The sequence below is a fragment of the Denticeps clupeoides genome, chromosome 14 (assembly GCF_900700375.1).
Source record: "Denticeps clupeoides chromosome 14, fDenClu1.1, whole genome shotgun sequence".
Classification (NCBI taxonomy): Eukaryota; Metazoa; Chordata; class Actinopteri; order Clupeiformes; family Denticipitidae; genus Denticeps; species Denticeps clupeoides.
The window spans coordinates 4,507,295-4,526,180 of NC_041720.1; the positions used below are offsets into that span (position 1 = coordinate 4,507,295).

The 18,886-nt window shown below is 45.5% G+C and overlaps 2 protein-coding genes across 3 annotated transcripts; both read left to right on the forward strand.

The window, feature by feature from the left end:
- The first annotated feature begins 370 nt into the window (after window positions 1–370).
- On the forward strand, window positions 371–17,538 carry mpv17 (mitochondrial inner membrane protein MPV17). Of its 2 annotated transcripts, none has more exons than XM_028953682.1 (8): window positions 371–555; window positions 1,902–1,997; window positions 9,757–9,872; window positions 11,150–11,242; window positions 12,998–13,093; window positions 15,952–15,984; window positions 16,727–16,779; window positions 17,173–17,538. In XM_028953682.1, exons 2-8 carry the CDS (start codon window positions 1,925–1,927, stop codon window positions 17,240–17,242), a joined length of 534 nt encoding a protein of 177 aa, XP_028809515.1. In that variant the 5' UTR covers window positions 371–555; window positions 1,902–1,924; the 3' UTR covers window positions 17,243–17,538. The 2 variants fall into 2 exon arrangements, with proteins under 2 accessions (XP_028809515.1, XP_028809516.1); XM_028953683.1 differs by lacking the exon at window positions 371–555 and adding an exon at window positions 5,624–5,742.
- Window positions 17,539–17,766: 228 nt separating this feature from the next.
- uts1 (urotensin 1) lies at window positions 17,767–18,637 on the forward strand. The gene is made up of 2 exons (XM_028953292.1): window positions 17,767–17,825; window positions 17,920–18,637. Exon 2 carries the CDS (start codon window positions 17,946–17,948, stop codon window positions 18,306–18,308), a length of 363 nt encoding a protein of 120 aa, XP_028809125.1. The 5' UTR covers window positions 17,767–17,825; window positions 17,920–17,945; the 3' UTR covers window positions 18,309–18,637.
- The last annotated feature ends 249 nt before the right edge of the window (window positions 18,638–18,886 follow it).

Sequence of the window (18,886 nt, forward strand, 5' to 3'; positions counted from 1 at the left end):
TTTTTTTTTTTGTTTTTTTTTAACCAAAAACACAAGAAGCAACACTACCTGTGCGTTTATGTTGAACATTGTCACATCCTTTCCAATAAAGAAAACACGAGTGACCACTTAATGTTGTCCAGTCTCTCTCTTTCTTTTTTTGTATCATCAAATAAACTAGCACAATGAAGCAACGATGCTTTATACCCTGTTGCCCCAAGGCCGCCTGTCTGAGTTAAACGGATCAGGGCCAGATCAAGGCCAGCCGGGTGAAATACTGCCTTGCTGCTTCTGCCCGACAGAGGGCGACATTTATTCAGCTCCGCTTTTATTTTCGGTGGAAGTGACGTTGCGCTGTGTTGCCACGTCCGCTTATTTTATGCCAACGGGGCTTTTTACGTGTCCAAGATACATTTATTAGATGTGGTCACCATATTTTTAACCTGAGCCTATGCTAAAGGTCACGTGTCAAATTAAGCTTCTATTTGGAGGAGTATTCGCGTATTTTGGCGTAGCGTTCAAGCAGCGCTCAGGGCTCGGGACCTGGCAACACGGAGCGACCGGCGCTGCAAGCAGGCATGTAGCTTCACTAACGCTACTCACTGTTTTTTAAAAAACTGTTTCTTCCTTCTGGTGTTAAAGTACGCAAAGTAACGCAGCGGTCGAGGGAACCGTCCGTCGTCCTGTTCAGGCGCGTTTCAAAACGAGGTCTACTTTTCAAAACTAGGCCCGAACTACTTTTTTAAAAAACGATTTGTCTAAGTAACGCGAGTCGCGCGCGAACTCGTTAAAATGCGTGCGTGTAGTACCTGCTTATTTACTACGCGTGTGCGTTCATTAAAAGAACCAACGTTACTATAACGTCTGCGCGATTGAGTGCCGTTTTTTCCAATGATTGGCTTAATTATCAGCCCACAGACAGGCACGTGGCGTTAATTAGGTCGCCGAGTCGGACTTCGCGACGATTGCGTGATGACGTCACAGTTAAACAGCGTCACGCCTCGAGCTCCGCGTTTAAACGAGTTTTGAACCCTCTGAAACCTTTGCGTATAAAGGCTGTGGTCCATGTGATAAAATTTCATGTGATTTTGGTGCATTGTGATGCACTTCATTTTAAAAAGTGAAGTGACAGCAAACGGTGCACACAATGAAATGTGTCCTCTGCATTTAACCCATCACCCTTAGTGAGCAGTGGGCAGCCATGACAGGCGCCTGGGGAGCAGTGTGTGGGGACGGTGCTTTGCTCTGTGGCACCTCAGTGGCACCTTGGTGGATGGGGATTCGAACTGGCAAATGGGGCCACTTCCACTAGGCCACCACTGCCCTAGTCGATTATTTAAACCCAACACCCTTAGTTGAGCAGTGGGCGCTGCAGGGGCACCATGGTGGTTTGGGATATGAACCGACAACCCTAACCCTAGGCTGCTTGGCCATTGACTATTTCTCGACTAAATAGCTTTTAGCACTGACTGGTGGTGGGCAGGCCCACAATCTCATTGTACTAGTGTACAAAGTATGATTGTGCGATGACAATAAAGTCTTTAAGGGCCACTGGTCCATATGCTCAGAACTAAATACACTTTATCCGCCGCTCTTTACCAAAATGCATTAATATGTAAACTCGTGCAGTTGTAAAATGGCACTGTTTCCTGGGAATGTACACAAACCCTAAACCCTATTATAGCTAATAACCCCACATTTTTCCTAAATCTTAAACCAAAGCTTTGTCTGTTTTTTTTCCCCTCACTGCCACTTGGTTCTACCCGCTTTGCCTTCAATATGATTGTCAGAGTCTAAAGATTTTTGAGCCAGGAATGATAGAACACAGTGGTGTTCCTAATAAAGTGGCCAGTGTTTTGTTTACCATATTTGTGGCGGGAATCTGTTGTAGGATTTTTTCATTTTTCTGTCATCTCTTGAAGGTGCCTGTTTTGAAGCCAGGAGCATGGCCGCTTTATGGAGATCCTATCAGGCCCTGATGTCTAAGCATCCCTGGAAGGTGCAGATAATCACAGCCGGTAAGCGCAAAGCGGCAACATACCGTCTGAGTCGTTTCTATTAAAACCCCGCCCTTTTGTTGACTCTTTATTTTTTTCCCGCTTCCGTCTAAATGCCGCTTTTTTAAAGATTGTTACTGTAAACGTTGGTGACCTGAAGGTCGTATCAATCTCGGAAACCATGCTGCACAAATGTTTACGGCCTTCCATCTTTCCCCCTGAAGTCGAAAGTGCCCGCCGCTTGTAAATATTTCATTTTGCTGTCATTCCCGAAAATGTTGGAGGGCATACTAGTAAATATTTGCATTGTGTGTGTCTCATCCTGACTGTTCTGGATGCTTCTGTCATGAAGGACTGAAATATGAACGCATGCATGTTGTGTTTCCTGCGCACAATTCTCGATTCAAACACAAGATGGCATGGATAGGCAGAGCATCATTTTGCCCACGGTTGCTCCACAAACACGTCACAGGTAAAACACAGTAGTAAGAACTCGCTGTGCACAGATGAAATCTGACTTGACGGTCAACTTGCAAATGCGTAAATTGGAATTCACAATCATGCAAATTTGGACATTAACTTGATGAAGGACAAATGTGCATCGATGTCATTTTGCATCTCTGACTTGCCCCGGATCTGCTTTTTATCAAAATTTGCCTGAAATCTCCACTAACGGTTGTTTAGAATTGAAGTCGGGGACGATTGGACAGCCCGAAGAGCGTCAGCAAAACGGAGAGCAGCGAGATAAGCCGCCCTGTCACTTTTTGGCAAAGCTGACCAGGGTGTGATGGTCGCATGTATCGACTTCCCGTTGACGTTCCATTTGGACCATTTGAAGCCCCACCCCCAATTTGGCCGGATGTGTTCGCTGGCTGAGGAGTTGAGGGGTGCAAGTTTATATAATAAGAAGTTTATATAATAAGATTACGGTCTTGTGCAATGATTCACCACTATTGTTCCCACATCAGAGGGGGTGAAGACTAGTTTATATATAGAGCAGTGTCAACTGTGCGGAAATATGTTCCCCACTCTACACAAGCAGGATTCTTGCAGAGTGGGTCACTGCAGACCCTTAAAGAATGAGCATGGGGGACACAATTCTGCATCTTAACTGCTCTCCTTACCTGTGTGGGATTCGTCCCACAATCAAACCTAGACCTCAAAGACGGGCACTTCAGACCTCAGACTTTCACTTGATTTTACTCGAAGCCACTGCCCCTCTCGACTTTTTAAAATTTTAGTTTTAGTGTACTCTTTGCATCATTTTAGAGTTAGTCAATTTGACTAAATGTCTGAGCATTTTAGTCAGACAAAAACTAAATTTTTTTGTCAAACCAATTTCATAATTAAAACAAGGTTATCTTTTTATTATATTAGTGTTACCTTATAGACTAAAGAATTTCAGACACGGAAGACGCTCTTGATTTCTACCATGTTTTTGACGACACATTTTGATTTGTTTTCCCACTTCATTGTAAAGAAGGTGCATCCAAACATCGTTCCATCATTTACTCCCAGACATCTGCTAAACCACCACAAGTGTCCTGAAATCGAATTAATGCTGCAATTGTAAATTATAGGAAACAGAACCCTTGGAATAATAACACGATTAAAAGTAAGGAAATTATGTTGTCTAATTTTGTCAACAAAAATGAAGAGACATTTTAGTATAATTTTTATCTTGTAAACCATATTTTGTCTTGTTCTTATTAGTCAACAATATAACAGGATATATTCAAGTCCAGCATTTACTTCTCGTCTTAATCACATCAAAAAGGTTAGTTGACGAAGATATTTTGTCATAAAATTTTGTTGACTAAAACAACATTACTCTTGACACCCCTGATCTTCATTTTGGTCATGAATAAACGAATACTGACCATGACTGGGCTTGGAAGGGCCGGCAGCGCCTGCTGGTCCAATGACAAGAAAGTCATTATCATTCTGAGCTGGGGGTTTCCCTGCACACGACGGTGTGCTTTCCTGGACTGAGTAACATTACGGTAGGCAACATTAGTGCACAGCTGGCTTTGGACCCCGCGGTTGGCCTCGGTGGATGTCCCACCAGGGCCAGGCAGGGATGCCTGCCAAATCTATTACACGTAATTTCACTTAGGCTCGAGATGCGTTAGTAACGGCTATAAGACCCCAGAGGCTTTTCCTCAAGGACGGGCACACTGAGCGCCTGTGCTGATATCAGCATTTTGCTTCCTTTGGCATCCCATCCTGAACAGATTGTTCTGAAGGCAAGTGGTAAACTTTAGCAGTCTTTACTTCCGGATTTGGTCCATGGTTGGGCTGGTCTTATTACTCAATCGCGATTAATGATCGTGATAAAATTCAGGTCAATTAGAGCGGGGTAGCACTGGGCACATTGTCACATGCGGTCTGAGTCTACCTTTTTCTTCCATGTGTTACTGTACACTCACATGTTGAAAAAGATGTTGGATATGGCTTGAATTTTTTTTCCTTCAGTTTTCAGTGCAGATGCTCTCAGAAAATATATAAAGATCTAAAAATAGACTTAGTTCAAAGTGTTTTCCCACGATTCAGAGTAGGGCTGAGCGATTATATGATATTGATGGTTTGGGCATTTTTCTCAATCACAAAAAAAAAATTTATTCGTATTAGCCCATTAGCACAAAAGTTATGCTACCTTTGAAAACGGTTATCGGTTCAGTGCAACATCATGGAGGGAAAACAATAAGTGCATTTCACCATATCTCCCAGCTATAATTCACCTAGGGTGCATGCCTTTGGACAGCCGGATTAAACCAGAGGACCTGGTGGAACACGTGCAGTCCGAGCCGGGATTCAAACTTGCACCGCTAAGTGCCTGTCTTTCTACATCTCAGGCAACAAGGGTTATACATCAAGCACTAACCTTTCCACGGTAAATAAAAAAAGTGAATTCAAACGTGCAAACTTACACAATCGCCACCGATGGGTTGTGAAAATTATGTAAGACGATACAAAGGAAGATTTTGGTCTAAATGGACTGCTAGCACCATCGCATTATCAATCTGTCGGAACGATGGCGCACAGCCTATCAGTGGAGGAATAGATACAGGAGAATTCCATGCGTCTGTAGATAGATCCAGTCTAAGCAATAACTTGTTACTACATAACCCGAGAATACCTCCCGTGGTTTCCTTTTCCGTACGGGTCCTGAAACAACCCTCATTGTTGAAATGGAAATGGGCTTTTTTTTTTTTTTAACGTGCCGTTTGACAGCGATGAGGACCGAGTTCGTGTGTTTTTATTGTGCTTAGTCGTTTCCGATTCACAATTGCCAGCAGGTACCTGTATTTTAAGATGACCCAGTAAAAGCCTCAGAAAGGTTCCAGTCTCTCATCGGCTTGTTATTCCAGAGTCGCCTTCTTTTAGGAGCTTCCCTGACATTTTAAGAAAAGGTTAGGACACGTAAAAGAGGCTTCTTTGCCTTTCCTGAGCTCTGTCATTATAGCAGAATTGTCCTTTTTAAACGACAATATTTGTGCTAGTCGGAGGCACTAGCTGTCCTACGAAATTTCAGCCTGCTTATTTATTTGCCAAAGTTCATAGGGATCCATTGTAAGGTGGAAAATAACGAACCCAGGTACCCTTTTGGAAACGAGTGAAGCTGCTAATTAATGCTACTTTTACAGCAGCAGTGAGCTCGGTACCAGGCCAGCTCAGGCTCACGCACCCATCCACCTCACCCCGATGGCAACTCCACGTCACGAGGAGCACCGGCCCGCGATGGGACATCCCGCTTCACCGCGCGGTAATCTCACAAAGTGTTCCGCTCACGCTAATCTGCTTCCTGAGCCATTACTGTTTTGATAATCACTGGTACTTTGTCATCCCTTGAGTGTTGGTCGCCGGTCCATCTTGCCTTTTTGGATGATCTGCAGATAACCACTGCCGGAGAAGCACGGTTGCCTTATGACGAAACTCACGGCATGCCCGCAAAGGCTTCCCATCCTCCCCACGTAACTATAGAATCCAAAATATTAGCCGTTCTTGATTTCCATAATTCACATCAAACATTCCGGAAGACACCACGTCTCATCTGGATAGTGTTTCATCATAGGATAAAGGTCGTCCCTCGCAATCACTTTGAATCGATTTGCACAGGCCCGTCCCTCGAAAGGGACTCAAACCCACGCGTCCAGATGCCCTACAACAAATTAGTGTCTCCGCCCGCCTTAAGAGAAAGAGAGTTTTTCTTTTTTTTTAAATCTGTGAATGACAATCTTCCTGCAGCCTGCGGTTTTCCTGCTGCGTGTGTTAATACAGCCTTCTTGAAGGATACTTGGGGTGATGGCAGCTGCCACTGCTCCGCTGCTGGCGGTGCAGCGTTTCATCACGCCGCCCCTCCCGCTGCCTTTCTGCACCACTGTTCTGGTTGAAGCCCATTTAGGGCAATGTCTTCCGAAAGGGACCAGATTTCCACCTCGGCTCCCCAAATCTGCTCTCAGAGGCTCCCCATAAAAAAACAAAAAGTTTGTTTTGTTTTTACATTTATACTAATTTTACAAATTTTTGGCTGACTATTCCAAGCTTGATTTCAGCTTTCCGGTGTTCTAGTCAACTATTAAAATAGGAACAAAGGAATAAAAGTGGATATGTGAATGACTATTACAACAGTCATTTCTTAACAGGAAAACATAAAATTACCGAAGAGTCAGTGATTTGATAGGTGGCAGATACTTGTTAACCCCCTAGTGCCGTTTGGCAGGGCCATTTCATGTGTTTACTGCAGTAATAACATGCCGGGTTTATTCAGACGTCAAAGGGTTTATGTGAACGCTGAGACCAGAAGAACAAGAAAACAATCCAACAACATGCATAAAAAGAAAGCACCAATCTCATCCAATCACAATACAAGGTGAAACATTGTGCATACTAATAAATAATATGCAATGGAAAGAAAATACAGGAAGAAATTAGTTCATTAGAGAACTACCTAATATTCTAAGTACCATCCAACCTCTACAACTCATACAAAATGCAGCAGCACGACTGATCTTCAACCTTCCCAAGTTCTCCCACACCGCCCCTCTGCTACGTTCCCTCCACTGGCTCCCAGTAGCTGCACGCATCAGGTTCAAAATACTGATGCTGGCCTACAAAGCCAAACATGGAGTAGCACCATCCTACCTCACAGCCCTTATTACACCTCGCACTGCACCTCGTATACTCCGAGCCTCCAGTACTGCTCGCCTGGTCCCTCCAGGAAGACATTCATCTGGACTCTTCTCCATCTTGGCCCCTCGGTGGTGGAATTAACTTCCCCTCGAGGTCAGAACAGCTCAGTCACTGAGCACCTTCACACGGCAGCTCAAAACCTTCCTCTTTAGAGAATATTTAGATGAACTTGTAACGTTCCTATTGTCTTACTTGTGTACAGAATCTACAACAAGAGTGAATAAAAAGATTGTATTCATAGTTGGGGTCCTAATGAACCGGAATTGATCTCTTCATCGATGGTAACTTGAAAGCACGTTGTAAGTCACTCTGGATAAGGGCGTCTGCCAAATGCCTTGAATGTAAATGTAAAATGTCTTTACCTCTGACCTTCTGTCATATATATACTTGAGTAAATAATATGAATTGAGTTCTCCCAGCAAACACCTCGTGCCGACTATCGACCAGGGTTTTGTCATCGGAATGTATTGCTTTTATCTCCACGCACCTGCCTTTCAAGTTAGCATTCGCCGAGCATTCTCGATACAAGGGCACGGTTTACGCATGCATAATTAATGCCCGGCTTCAGTTGTTTCCCTCACGCCCTGATTAGAGGCAAATCGATGGCCCCGAGCACTGCAAGTCACTTTGAAAGGGAGAGGGACCTGTGACATTTTCAGGAGACGCCAGCGGCCAGCTCCGTCAATCTGATTGGCACGGCCGGCGAGCGTGCAGACACGATGGTGTCCCGTGGCCTATCTGGCATCAGTCTCCATCGCTCACGTTCATCAGCGTCCATTCATTCGGACCCGCCGTTCTGATGAATGGCCCCGCGAGTCAAGACCGGACACTCGTACCACGGGCTGTGGGGAAGGCTCCGCCTTCTTTTGCGTCTGTTTGTTGGGAGAGTTTGACCTAGACGAGGATGATTTGCGTCAGTCGGGAACTTGAGGACCTGTTGGTCAACAGTCATTAACATTGTCAACTTAATTTGTGGACACGTATATTTTCCCCCAGGAAAATCACACCCAGCGTGATGTATTAGCGCAGTTGTTAAGGAGTTTGCAGGGTCATTGTCCCCCCGCGTGGTTTCATTTGGAGTTGCATTTTACTTTGCTTTACTTTACTTAGCAGACGCTTTTATCCAAAGCGACTTACAAGAGGAAGACACCAGCAATACTCACTCGGCTTCTATAGAGTTTGAGTAGCAAAACTATGAGCCCTGATAAGGCCGAACTTGTCAGCCCTTCATCATTATGTTGTCAAGTGCTACTGCTCAGGGAGGGAGAGACGAGCCGACTGCTGTGCAAGACGTTTGAGAAGTATAACGGGTCAAAAACCAAAAATGCTAGCCCTGTTAGCATGGCAGTTTTTTTAGCTCAACAGCTTTACGTCCGCAGTTCCAGGATGCGCTGCGATTTAATATCTAGCATCTCTTGCAATGTAAAGGCCATATAGGGCAATGCATCTTGAAAAAGTTGATGTTTATGGCTGTGGGCCTAATGTTAGCCATGTGGTTACATACTAAGGTGTTACTACAGGTATGTGCTATTCAAGCCGTGTTGGGCAGGAAATTGGGGTAGAAAATTTCTGTAAGGAAAGAAAGAGAAAGATTTACATACACTGGGGTATGTCAAAAGCTTCAGTGCCAAACCAAGTACTGACTGTATAAACGATTTATATAAATATAGTATGAATTCACTGCACTACACTGCAGCACAGCACACAGTGACACAACGAAATGTGTCCTCTGCATTTAACTGTCACCCTTGGTGAGCAGTGGGCAGCCATGACAGGCGCCCGGGGAGCAGTGTGTGGGGACGGTGCCTTGCTCAGTGGCACCTCGGCGGATCAGGGTTCGAACCGGCAACCTTCTGATTACGGGGGCCGCTTCCTTAATCAATTTAGGAATTCAGCTGCGGCAAAGACTGACAACATAAGCTGTACACTGCAGCAGCTTCTTGATGCAGCTTTGTAAAGTTCTAGCCAGGGGCTTCAGCCCTGGGGACCAATTGCAGTGTGTCTTCCTGCACACAGTTGGGGTGGGTAAATGTGGCCTGGAGAATCCCCTGCATACACCCCGCGAGTAATTGGCCTTCATTAGTACGTCAAGATGTGGGGCCATTCATTTTAGGTCCGACATTTAAATGTCAGGCGCGGGAGAGGTGCTACTTCGTGAAATACCGCTAAGCCGTTGAGTTTTGTGGCGAGGGGTCGGTCCGGACGCGCCATTTACAGCGTCTCACCGGCTCCACTTGACCCCCAAATCTAAAAAAAAAAACCAAACAAACAAATAAATAATGGAGTGTTGGGCGAGCGTCAGCTTCACTCGTGAAAGTCGGTGAGTCACCGCCACTGTCGCTGTGGTGTGGGCGTAGCTACTGGGGGACATGATTGTTTCAGATACCCTGGAAATTACACGCATGCCGCCCGGAGGAGTTTATAAAGTGAACAAGCGCGGAGAAAGATGAGCAGCGTGGGCGTGCCCCTCTCGCGCGTGTAATAGCCGGTTGGGTTTATTAATGGAGCAGTTCGGCGGAGCGGCGTCCTCCTCATCTGCGGATGTCCTGACCGCCGGCCCTCTCTCTCTCTCTCTCTCTCTCCCCAGGCTCTCTGGTCGGCGTTGGCGATGTCATCTCTCAGCAGCTGATCGAGAGGCGGGGCCTGGCCAGCCACAACGTGAAGAGGACCGCCAAGATGATGAGCATCGGCTTCTTCTTCGTCGTGAGTCTTCCGTGTGACGGCGCGTCCCCGGCGTGATTACCAGACCCACTTTCCAGCACATTGTGTACTGCGGTGCGGTGCGCTTCTGTCAAGTAACTTCACACCAGCCAAGTGTTGGTGTAAAGAAAACACACACACACACACACACACACGTGCGTAGTAGGAGGAGAGGGAGCTGACAGCAGCGTGACGCACACCTCAGTAGTGCGTCATCCTGCCAGTGCCAGATGCCAGCACAGGGACACCTGGAAATGTGCCGCACAGGCCGCGAAAACTTTCTACTTAACAATTAAGTAATAAGGTGTGCTAGTAGCGTGTTAATGAGGACGGAAAAATAGTGTTCAACTGTGAATGGAGGCCCATTCATGCTCCCGTTACGTACGACAAATAATTCCGCCAAATTTGGGACGTCTCGACCGTCACCATCCACATCTTTTTTTACGCTTTTTTTTTTACGTGTTGAGCAGTTCAGAGTCCAAAGCATCCAACCTTCCAACAACGACAAAGACCACGGACAAGCCCACACTGGTGCTGTGTGATGCCATTAAACAGATTTCAATAGATTTAGACAAAACTGTAGACAAATTGTCTCCTCCTTCTCTACAGTCGCCCTGCCAGTCAGTGTTTGACGCCAGGACCAGGGTTCGTGACCCCTGCACTACAAGCACTGGCTATACTGGCCCATACCGAAAGTTTAAATGAAGTGATTGTCATTGTGAAAGACTCAGCACAGCACACGGTGACACAACGAAATGGGTATTTAACCATCACCCTTGGTGAGCAGTGGGCGGCCATGACAGGCGCCCGGGGAGCAGTGTGTGGGGACGGTGCTTTGCTCAGTGGCACCTCAGTGGCACCTTGCCAACTCGGGATTTGAACCCGCTTCCTTACCCGCTAGGCCACCACTGCCCCTGGCTATACAGTATACAAAAAAAAAAAAAGATTGTTACTACCACGGGGTGGTCAACCCATATAACATTCTGCCCTACTTGCACCCTTGGCATTTTACACATGGCACCTTTTTAAGATGAAAAAAAATGTTGAGCCAGAAAAATAAGATAATGTGCATATTTTTAGCAAATGGCCACATTATAATCCACTGTGCATTAAAGGATTGTTCCTGTTTGATGGTTCGTTGCCTCTGCATTGTTGACACGGCACGCACACATCATCATGGATTACCCATTTTAAATCTATATATAATATATTGGGACATACTGTATGTAAAATTCCGTATGGCCTTCTCTGAACAGTAACGTTGCACGTTTCTTGTCTAGGGCCCGGTGGTGGGCGGGTGGTACAAGGTGCTGGATAACCTTGTTAAAGGAGGGACCAAAACAGCCGCCCTGAAGAAGATGCTCGCCGACCAGGTAAGCCTGTAAACACCTCAATGTTTATTCCTCCAAGATATGTGAAGAACTGGCCCCCTCCAGCCACAGGAACGTTGCTACAGCATCCGGACGTCATTCCTTTCAGACCGTCCCACGAAAAGCTCATGACGACAGAGACTCCTGTGGGATTTGCACGGACCCCTGTCTCTTGCTCCGTCAAGGATAAGCTCCAGAGATCCAGTACACCTTCGGGTTGGAGACACCCCTCCCCACCCCCTGCATGCATGTCAAGTAATCCTCGCCTTGACGGGCGGGAAAACAAATGTGCGTTTGCATAATATGGCGCTAATGTGATTTCGGCGCCAGCGAAATGCGCGGGATGAGGGTGACAATGGCAAAGTGAGCGTGGAAGGGATTACAAAAAAAAAAAAAAGATTTAATTTTAGAGACCCATTTTTGTGCTCCCCTCAGGAGTCTGTCCCTAGATTGGGGGCCTTTCAGGATTTAGAAGTGCATGGCAGGGTTTTCTTGTAAATGCTTACTAGGTAAGTAAAGTCCTTATTTATTGCATCAAGTTTCAAACAATTTTTTCTGTCCTTTTGGGTTTGAGATGTTCACACGAAAACATTTTGAGCCGTATTGAACATTTAATTTCAACTGTTCTCACTGATAACGAGTCCCTCACAACTGACTTCTGCCATCTTTTTTACAGGCACGTTTCACAGCATAAAAAACCAACGTTTGTGCTGCCTGTGATGGCATTTTTTGAAGGATTTTGCTAAAGCCACCTAGCATACTTTCAGCAGCCACTCAGAAAGCCTGAAGAAGGTTGTGTGTGTGTGTGTGTGTGTGTGTGTGTGTGTGTTACATGGGAAAAAGGGAACCAAGTCATGATTTTTACAGTTGACATTTTTAATCATAGTTTGTGTGTAGAAAACCGTAAATCGTGAGAAACCCTTACCATTGCAAGATGAGTGCATCGTTGCACCAAATCGGCGATGAGGGGTGACGTATTATTTGTTTCAATTTCGATATTTAATTTGTGGGATAATTAATTTAGTTCAGTTTGCCTTTTGATTAGTGTCGACTAGAAGACCACAAAATTCTTGCTTCATCTAGTGAAGCATTCACGACTTGCTTTTTGAGGCTTGTATGTTTATTGTCTTTCAAAAATGGAGGCAATCAGTCTGAAAAAGATGTATTCTAGTCACAGGCCATTTCTTATGTCAAAGTTTTGGACATGAATTGTAGACACCATGAAGTGAAGCCATGGAAAGCCATAAAAAAAACCCTTAAATCCAGTATGTTTCCTGAGGACAGGAAAATGTCAGTTTGCCGGGTGCACTGCTCATATAATCAGTTGTTTTGAAGGGCATTAGTTTTGTACACGTCATCACAATCATCCAATTATCTAATTTCCCGCTGGAACATTAATAACGTGGCGTCATGGACTTTCTATGTTTGGGGACGTACGCTGTTGCAACAGTCACTGAGAATAAATGAAATGTGGGGCAGTGGTGGCCTAACGGGTAAGGAAGCCCCGAAATCAGAAGGTTGCCGGTTCGAATCTCGATCCGCCAATGTGCCACTGAGCAAAGCACCGTCCCCACACACTGCTCCCCGGGCGCCTGTCATGGCTGCCCACTGCTCACCAAGGGTGATGGTTAAATGCAGAGGACACATTTTGTTGCGTCACCGTGTGCTGTGCTGCAGTGTTTCACAATGACAATCACTTCACTTTAAATATAATTTGAACCCACTTCAATGGGATATTTTGTGCCTATGCGCCCACAGGTTTGCTTCGCTCCGTTGTTCCTGGGGTGTTTCCTTGGAATCTCCGGGACTCTTAATAAACTGTCTATGGAGCAGAACGTGGCCAAGTTGAAGAGGGTGAGAACTTCTTATTCTGCCACCATTGAATGTGTTTAAGGTCAGAATGGACATGGGAAACACATGGGTGACATTACTTTTTATCAGCGCTTTGTTTATTTGAAAATATTGCAGTTATTATTGTTGTAATATTCAAGACTCTTCATTGTCTATTTGAAATGTATATAATACATATGTATATGTATTATATGTATGCATACACACACACACTATAGTAGCCTAGTGGGTAACACACTCGCCAGAAGAACCAGAACACCCAGGTTCAAACCCCACTTACTACCACAGTGTCCCTGAGCAAGACACTTAACCCTGAGTGTCCCCAGGGGGAGACTGTCCCTGTAACTACTGATTGTAAGTCACTCTGTATAAGGACGTCTGATAAATGCTGTAAATGTAAATGTATCTGCACAGACATAACTTGGTAGATTCTCACTGAAGGCATCAAAACTATGAAAACATGTTTTATATTCTAGTTTCTTTGCTCTGATTACTGCTTTGCACACTCTTGCCATTCTCTCGATGAGCTTCAAGAGGTCGTCACCTGAAATGCTTTTCCAACAGTCTTGAAGGAGTTCCCAGAGGTGTTTAGCACTTGTTGGCCCCTTTGCCTTCACTTTGCGGTCCAGCTCCCCCCAAACCATCTGGATTGGGTTCAGGTCCGGTGACTGTGGAGGCCAGGTCTCCACTTTTTGTACAGTACAATAGTCCTGTGTCTTCAGTTATGTTCTAAAATGTAAAAAAAATGCAAGACCCAAAAAAAGAATTCAGCATAAATCCGTCTGATAAATGCCGTAAATGTAGATCTATGTATTGCACAGTTCAGCAATTACCGAAGTATTCCTTAAATGTTTACCAATTTTACCATAAACTGTCCCCGCACCTTTCACCATCCCTCGTTGCTAAGGGCGGTGGGTGCCGTTGCGCCTTTTTCACCAGTGCGGAGGGAATTAAAATGCGGACGCACACCTCAGCTCATGGAATCCCTTTCTTCCGGCCCTCTTTGCTGGAGGAGTGGGGCGGCATTTTGTTCTTGGGAACAGCAGGTGACCTCCATCCGGGGCTCGGTTAAAATTAGAAGCTATTTCCTCTGATGATGGGAAGGCTGCTGGAACCAGTGAACAGTGATTCATGCCTTGTAGTACAGGACTTCCGAATGGGTGGAGAGGGAGGGGTGGATCATCTCTAATTTATGTAGGGAAGGTGGTAGTGTTAAAATGAGGCTGAAAGGTCAATCGCAAAAATGTCAGAAAAGACGGAAAATAGATGAGGAATGCTCTAAATGGTGGGCGGAGGGGAAATTAAAGGGGGGACACAAGGAACGCCGTCTCGGGGGATGCTGGGATTTTTCCACCTGAGCACTTTGTGGCTCTGTGTACCTCCGTCCACTCGTTACAACCCATCATCCTCATCCGCATCGCAGCCACGGGCAGTGCTGCATTTAGAAACCGTAACCAATCACCACTGAAGCAACAGTCGTCTGTTGAGACTGACAGTAAACCTTATTGTCATAAATTGTGTAGGAACTGTAATAATAATAACTCATAATCAAATTTCTCACGTCCTTACAGAAGAATTATTTTAAAATTCCTGTCCTGGTCTACGTGGATCCATATTTCTTGAGAGAGCAGTCTTGCACCCCCCACCCCCCTTCTTTTATTTTTCATTAAGTGATATTACGAAGAGTCGCTTCATAAGCTGATAGCACCTTGCTAAGCACTTTGAGTTGAGTTAATATTGAAGGTCAAGGTCAAGTGCACATCATCATCATCATCATCATCATCGCTGTCGTCTCACAAGTAAAGGAATATTGGTGCCTGTCCATATTGACTCCCATTGTGTTCTAGAACATTTTGTTAAAGTTCCCCTTATTTGCGCCTAGGGACGAGATTATTTAACATTAATTAACTACTTCGTTGTTCACAGAGTCGGATCTGGAATCTGTCCCCTTATGTCGTCATAAGGGGAAAGGTTACCTCCCATTTCTCATGCTTTGTCCGCCCAGAGAATTTCCCACCCCTCCCCTAAAAACGTACCTCCGCCGAACGTCATGGCTTGAAAATGTGCAAAGCTCAGCATTTGCACAGTGATTGGATGTAAAATTGAGCACAAATGTGTACATATATATATATATTTTCTTTTGTTCCATCACGCCTTCCTGTCCACGCCAAACTTTGTAGCTGGTGAATGGTTGGTGACGTCAATTCCGCGAATGCCCGCTCACTTCTATTGGCCGCTGTCCCCTTCGTTCCGCCTCTCTGCTCCTCATTAGCATGTAAAGCTACAGACACAGAATGGGATCGAGGCTGTCCTTGCGTCACCGCGGTTGAGAAAGCAGCGCGGTGACGTGTCAGCCTCGGGGTGGCTTCACCTTAGATGGCTCTTAATTGCAACACCTCAGCCGAGGAACACAAACATTAACCTGGCGACTTTGCCAGAATTGCCTGTTTGTTGGCTTTTCTGTATACCAGCCTCAGCCGGGCTGACCTTTCAAAAGACGCCGGGTCGCGAGTTGCAGGACGGGACCGGCGGTTTACACGGATTTTAATATGTCGCCGCTACGCCGTCGGGGTTACTGACTCGGCAGGGCCCCCCCCCCCCCCGGCGAGGGGTGGACGAGAGGGTGCGGTGGGACGCTAACCGAACCAGCCGTTGCTTTTTCACACCGATTAGTTCCATTGTTTAGGCATTATTCACACGTGACGGGTGTAATTATAGCACAGGGATTCATCCTTCGCTTACGGATTGGGGTCAAACAGAGAAATTACACAAGACGAGACCACTCGCAGACATGTGAACGAGCAGCAAGGAAAACGATAATGACCTTTACCGAGCGTGTAATTCTGTTTTGGTCTCCACAGGACTACGCCGATGCCTTGATCACGAATTATTATGTAAGTCGACCGCACTGGAATTCCATTTAATCAACACACGTTATTAATAAAGGGCTGGCATGAGGGGAGGGCGGCAGCATCTACTGTAAAATAAACACAGAAGCAGTAGAAGCTGACAGCTGGTATAGACCATAGGCATAGTTTCATCAGGTTTATGGGGCTCTAGATCATTTTTTCATAATTAAAAAAAAAAAGCTTTTTTAAATTAGTCTTGAATAAACTGAAGTGTCTTTTATATTTGGGTTGATGTGGTAATTATTACTTTAAAGAGGAATTCAATATCTGTCTGCATATCATGATTACGTGTGGATCCAAATTCATGAAACACTTATCAAGTCTGTTTTAAGCACAAAACAAATTTAGTTAAAATACACAATCTTTTTGTACACACAATATACTCTACTGGCATACAGACACACCCCCATGAGAACTAGCCAACCAATCAGGCAACAATTTGTCAGCACCTAAGGTGGCACTGGGCAGAGAGTATCTGTATTTCTGATCCTCTGAATTAAAACTGAAAATAATTTCAGCATTCCTCATTTGTCAGAGCTGAAAACCTAAACTTTTTATTTTAAGTCCATTTTCGATTTTTCCACACGCAATTTTCTTGGCTGCACTCACATGTCTACAGCAGCAGATGGATTTTGTACGATGACACAGGACGGGTGTGTGTGTGTGTGTGTGTGTGTGTATATATATATATATATATATCATGTAATAAAGTGATCTCTTTCTCTAGATATGGCCAGCCGTCCAGATTGCCAATTTCTACTTTGTGCCACTGCACCACAGGTGAGGTTCAGTGCAGAAATGCTGAGGCAGATACCGTCACGTCATCATTATCATTTCATCACAACAAACACTGCCAAAAAGATGCAGACGACCAAGCACATTTTTATAATTTTTTTAATTGTCCTTTACTGTCTTAAGTGTTTAGATTAACATTTTTATTGCCACTCAAGTATTTGGAGATGAAAGACCTGCCCTTGTACCTAGTTTACCTAGCTGTGCCTCGAGGGAGCCACATATTCTAGATTAGATTTGGGGAATTAATCTTTTAGGTTGATGACTTAAGTGTGCAACACTTTTCCCCGCTAATGTATCCGTTCAGGACCAGCATCCTGCTGGTTCTGGATAATCCAAGCAGGACCTTTTGACACCAGCCGACCTTCTTCTCCGCTGCAGGCTGGCCGTGGTCCAGATCGTAGCCGTGGCCTGGAATTCCTACCTCTCCTGGAAGGCTAATAAGATGTGAAGGACACTACCTCATGCAGGACCACTAGGAAAATATTAACTAATATTTTTTTCTTTTTTTTACTGTTTGCAAGGACAAGGAATACTACTAATGATGGTTGTTATGGTTATTTGTACAAAAAAAAGATTTAAAAATGTATCATTTCACCTTTGGTCATAGGAAGGTGTCCCGTGCGTGTTGGATCTTATAAATGTATGAATATCATGACGTTATAGAATATAAAATAGTGTAATCTCACTTGGATGTTTGTACGAGGACAATAAATAATAATAATATTAATAAAAAAAAGCTTTCAACTTGTGTCCAGTCTTTCGATGACGCGCGTATGGAGCGCAGTTCAGCACCGCGGACAGTTCCGTCCCGCGTCCCACCTCACTTTTTAATCTGTAATAAAAGTTTTTTTTTTTAAACGGCGTTGGGGTCCTCGCTCCTCCTGCATCGGTCCCCAATTTATGTACCTGCGGTGACGTCACCGCGCCGCCGGCGTCGCCTTATAACCCGGCAGCGCCGAGCGGCGTGGTCCAGTCTCTCTGGCAGGACTGTCCTTGCGCGCCAAACTCGGAAGACTCGGGAGACGACAGAAGTAAGTCGCGTCCGGTCCTTTTTTTTTTGGTTTTACCTCGCAGAGGAACTCCGGGGCCGAGCGGTTCTCCATCGACTCTCCTAACTTGTTGCAGGGAACGGTTCCGACCTCCCGACCACTATGAAGCCGGTTCCCTCGGTCCTGCTCCTCGCCACGGTCCTGCTGTCCCCCCACACCCACCCGGCCGCCTGCAGACCCCTGAGCCTCCTGGACGGCCATGGGTACACGAGTCAGCTGGACGAGGTGCTGCTGAGAGCCGGCGACAGCGCGGCGTCCTACCTGCTCGGCGAGAAGGTCCTGCGCCACCTGCAGCGCGGCCCCGGCGCCGCGGCACCGGAGGTCGCCAAGAGGAACGACGACCCCCCGATCTCCATCGACCTGACGTTCCACCTGCTGAGGAACATGATCGAGATGGCCCGGATCGAGAACCAGCGGGAACAGGCGGAGCTCAACCGCAAGTACCTGGACGAGGTCGGGAAGTGACGGCGACGGGCGACAGGCGACTCGTTCGTTCCAACACTCGCTCATTTTCTAACGAACTCTCGCTTCTCGACGCGACACTTTTAAAGACAGAGACGAGTCTTTAAGGTGTTTTATTTCGTTTTATTTTATTTCAAGACGCAGGACCAACCGACCAGACGAATGAAGAATGCTGATTTACATTCAGGCGATGTAAATGATTGTACTTATTCTCTTGCTTTATTTGTCGTTTTATTTATGACATGGTCAACCCCACCCGCCCAGTATCGGTTGAATTGCAGTATATGAGTAGATGTGTGTGACTTTTCATAAAATAAACGATCCTCCAGCGAGATCTGTGGCAGGAATCCTGATTGCGCGCAACAAGTGACCAAAAAAAGCGGCCAAAAAACTTTTCTTCTTCTTTTTTTTTTTTTTTTTTGGTGCCAATTTGCATATCAACCCAAACTTAATTTCCCTTACGGCTTCAACTGAGACAAGTAGGACCACGTCGACTTCTCGCGTAAGAAGGTTTTTTTTGTTTTATATAAATTGGTTTTAATCACGCGTCACGTGTCTTTCTAAACCACGCGGCGCGATTT

Bases quoted from the DNA above. Each gene is read 5' to 3' on its own strand.
- mpv17 (XM_028953682.1), top strand. From the start codon at position 1,925: ATGGCCGCTTTATGGAGATCCTATCAGGCCCTGATGTCTAAGCATCCC. The intron at 9,873-11,149 runs GTGAGTCTTCCG...TTTCTTGTCTAG, and splicing joins GCATCGGCTTCTTCTTCGTC to GGCCCGGTGGTGGGCGGGTG. The intron at 13,094-15,951 runs GTGAGAACTTCT...TGGTCTCCACAG, and splicing joins ACGTGGCCAAGTTGAAGAGG to GACTACGCCGATGCCTTGAT.
- uts1 (XM_028953292.1), top strand. From the start codon at position 17,946: ATGAAGCCGGTTCCCTCGGTCCTGCTCCTCGCCACGGTCCTGCTGTCC.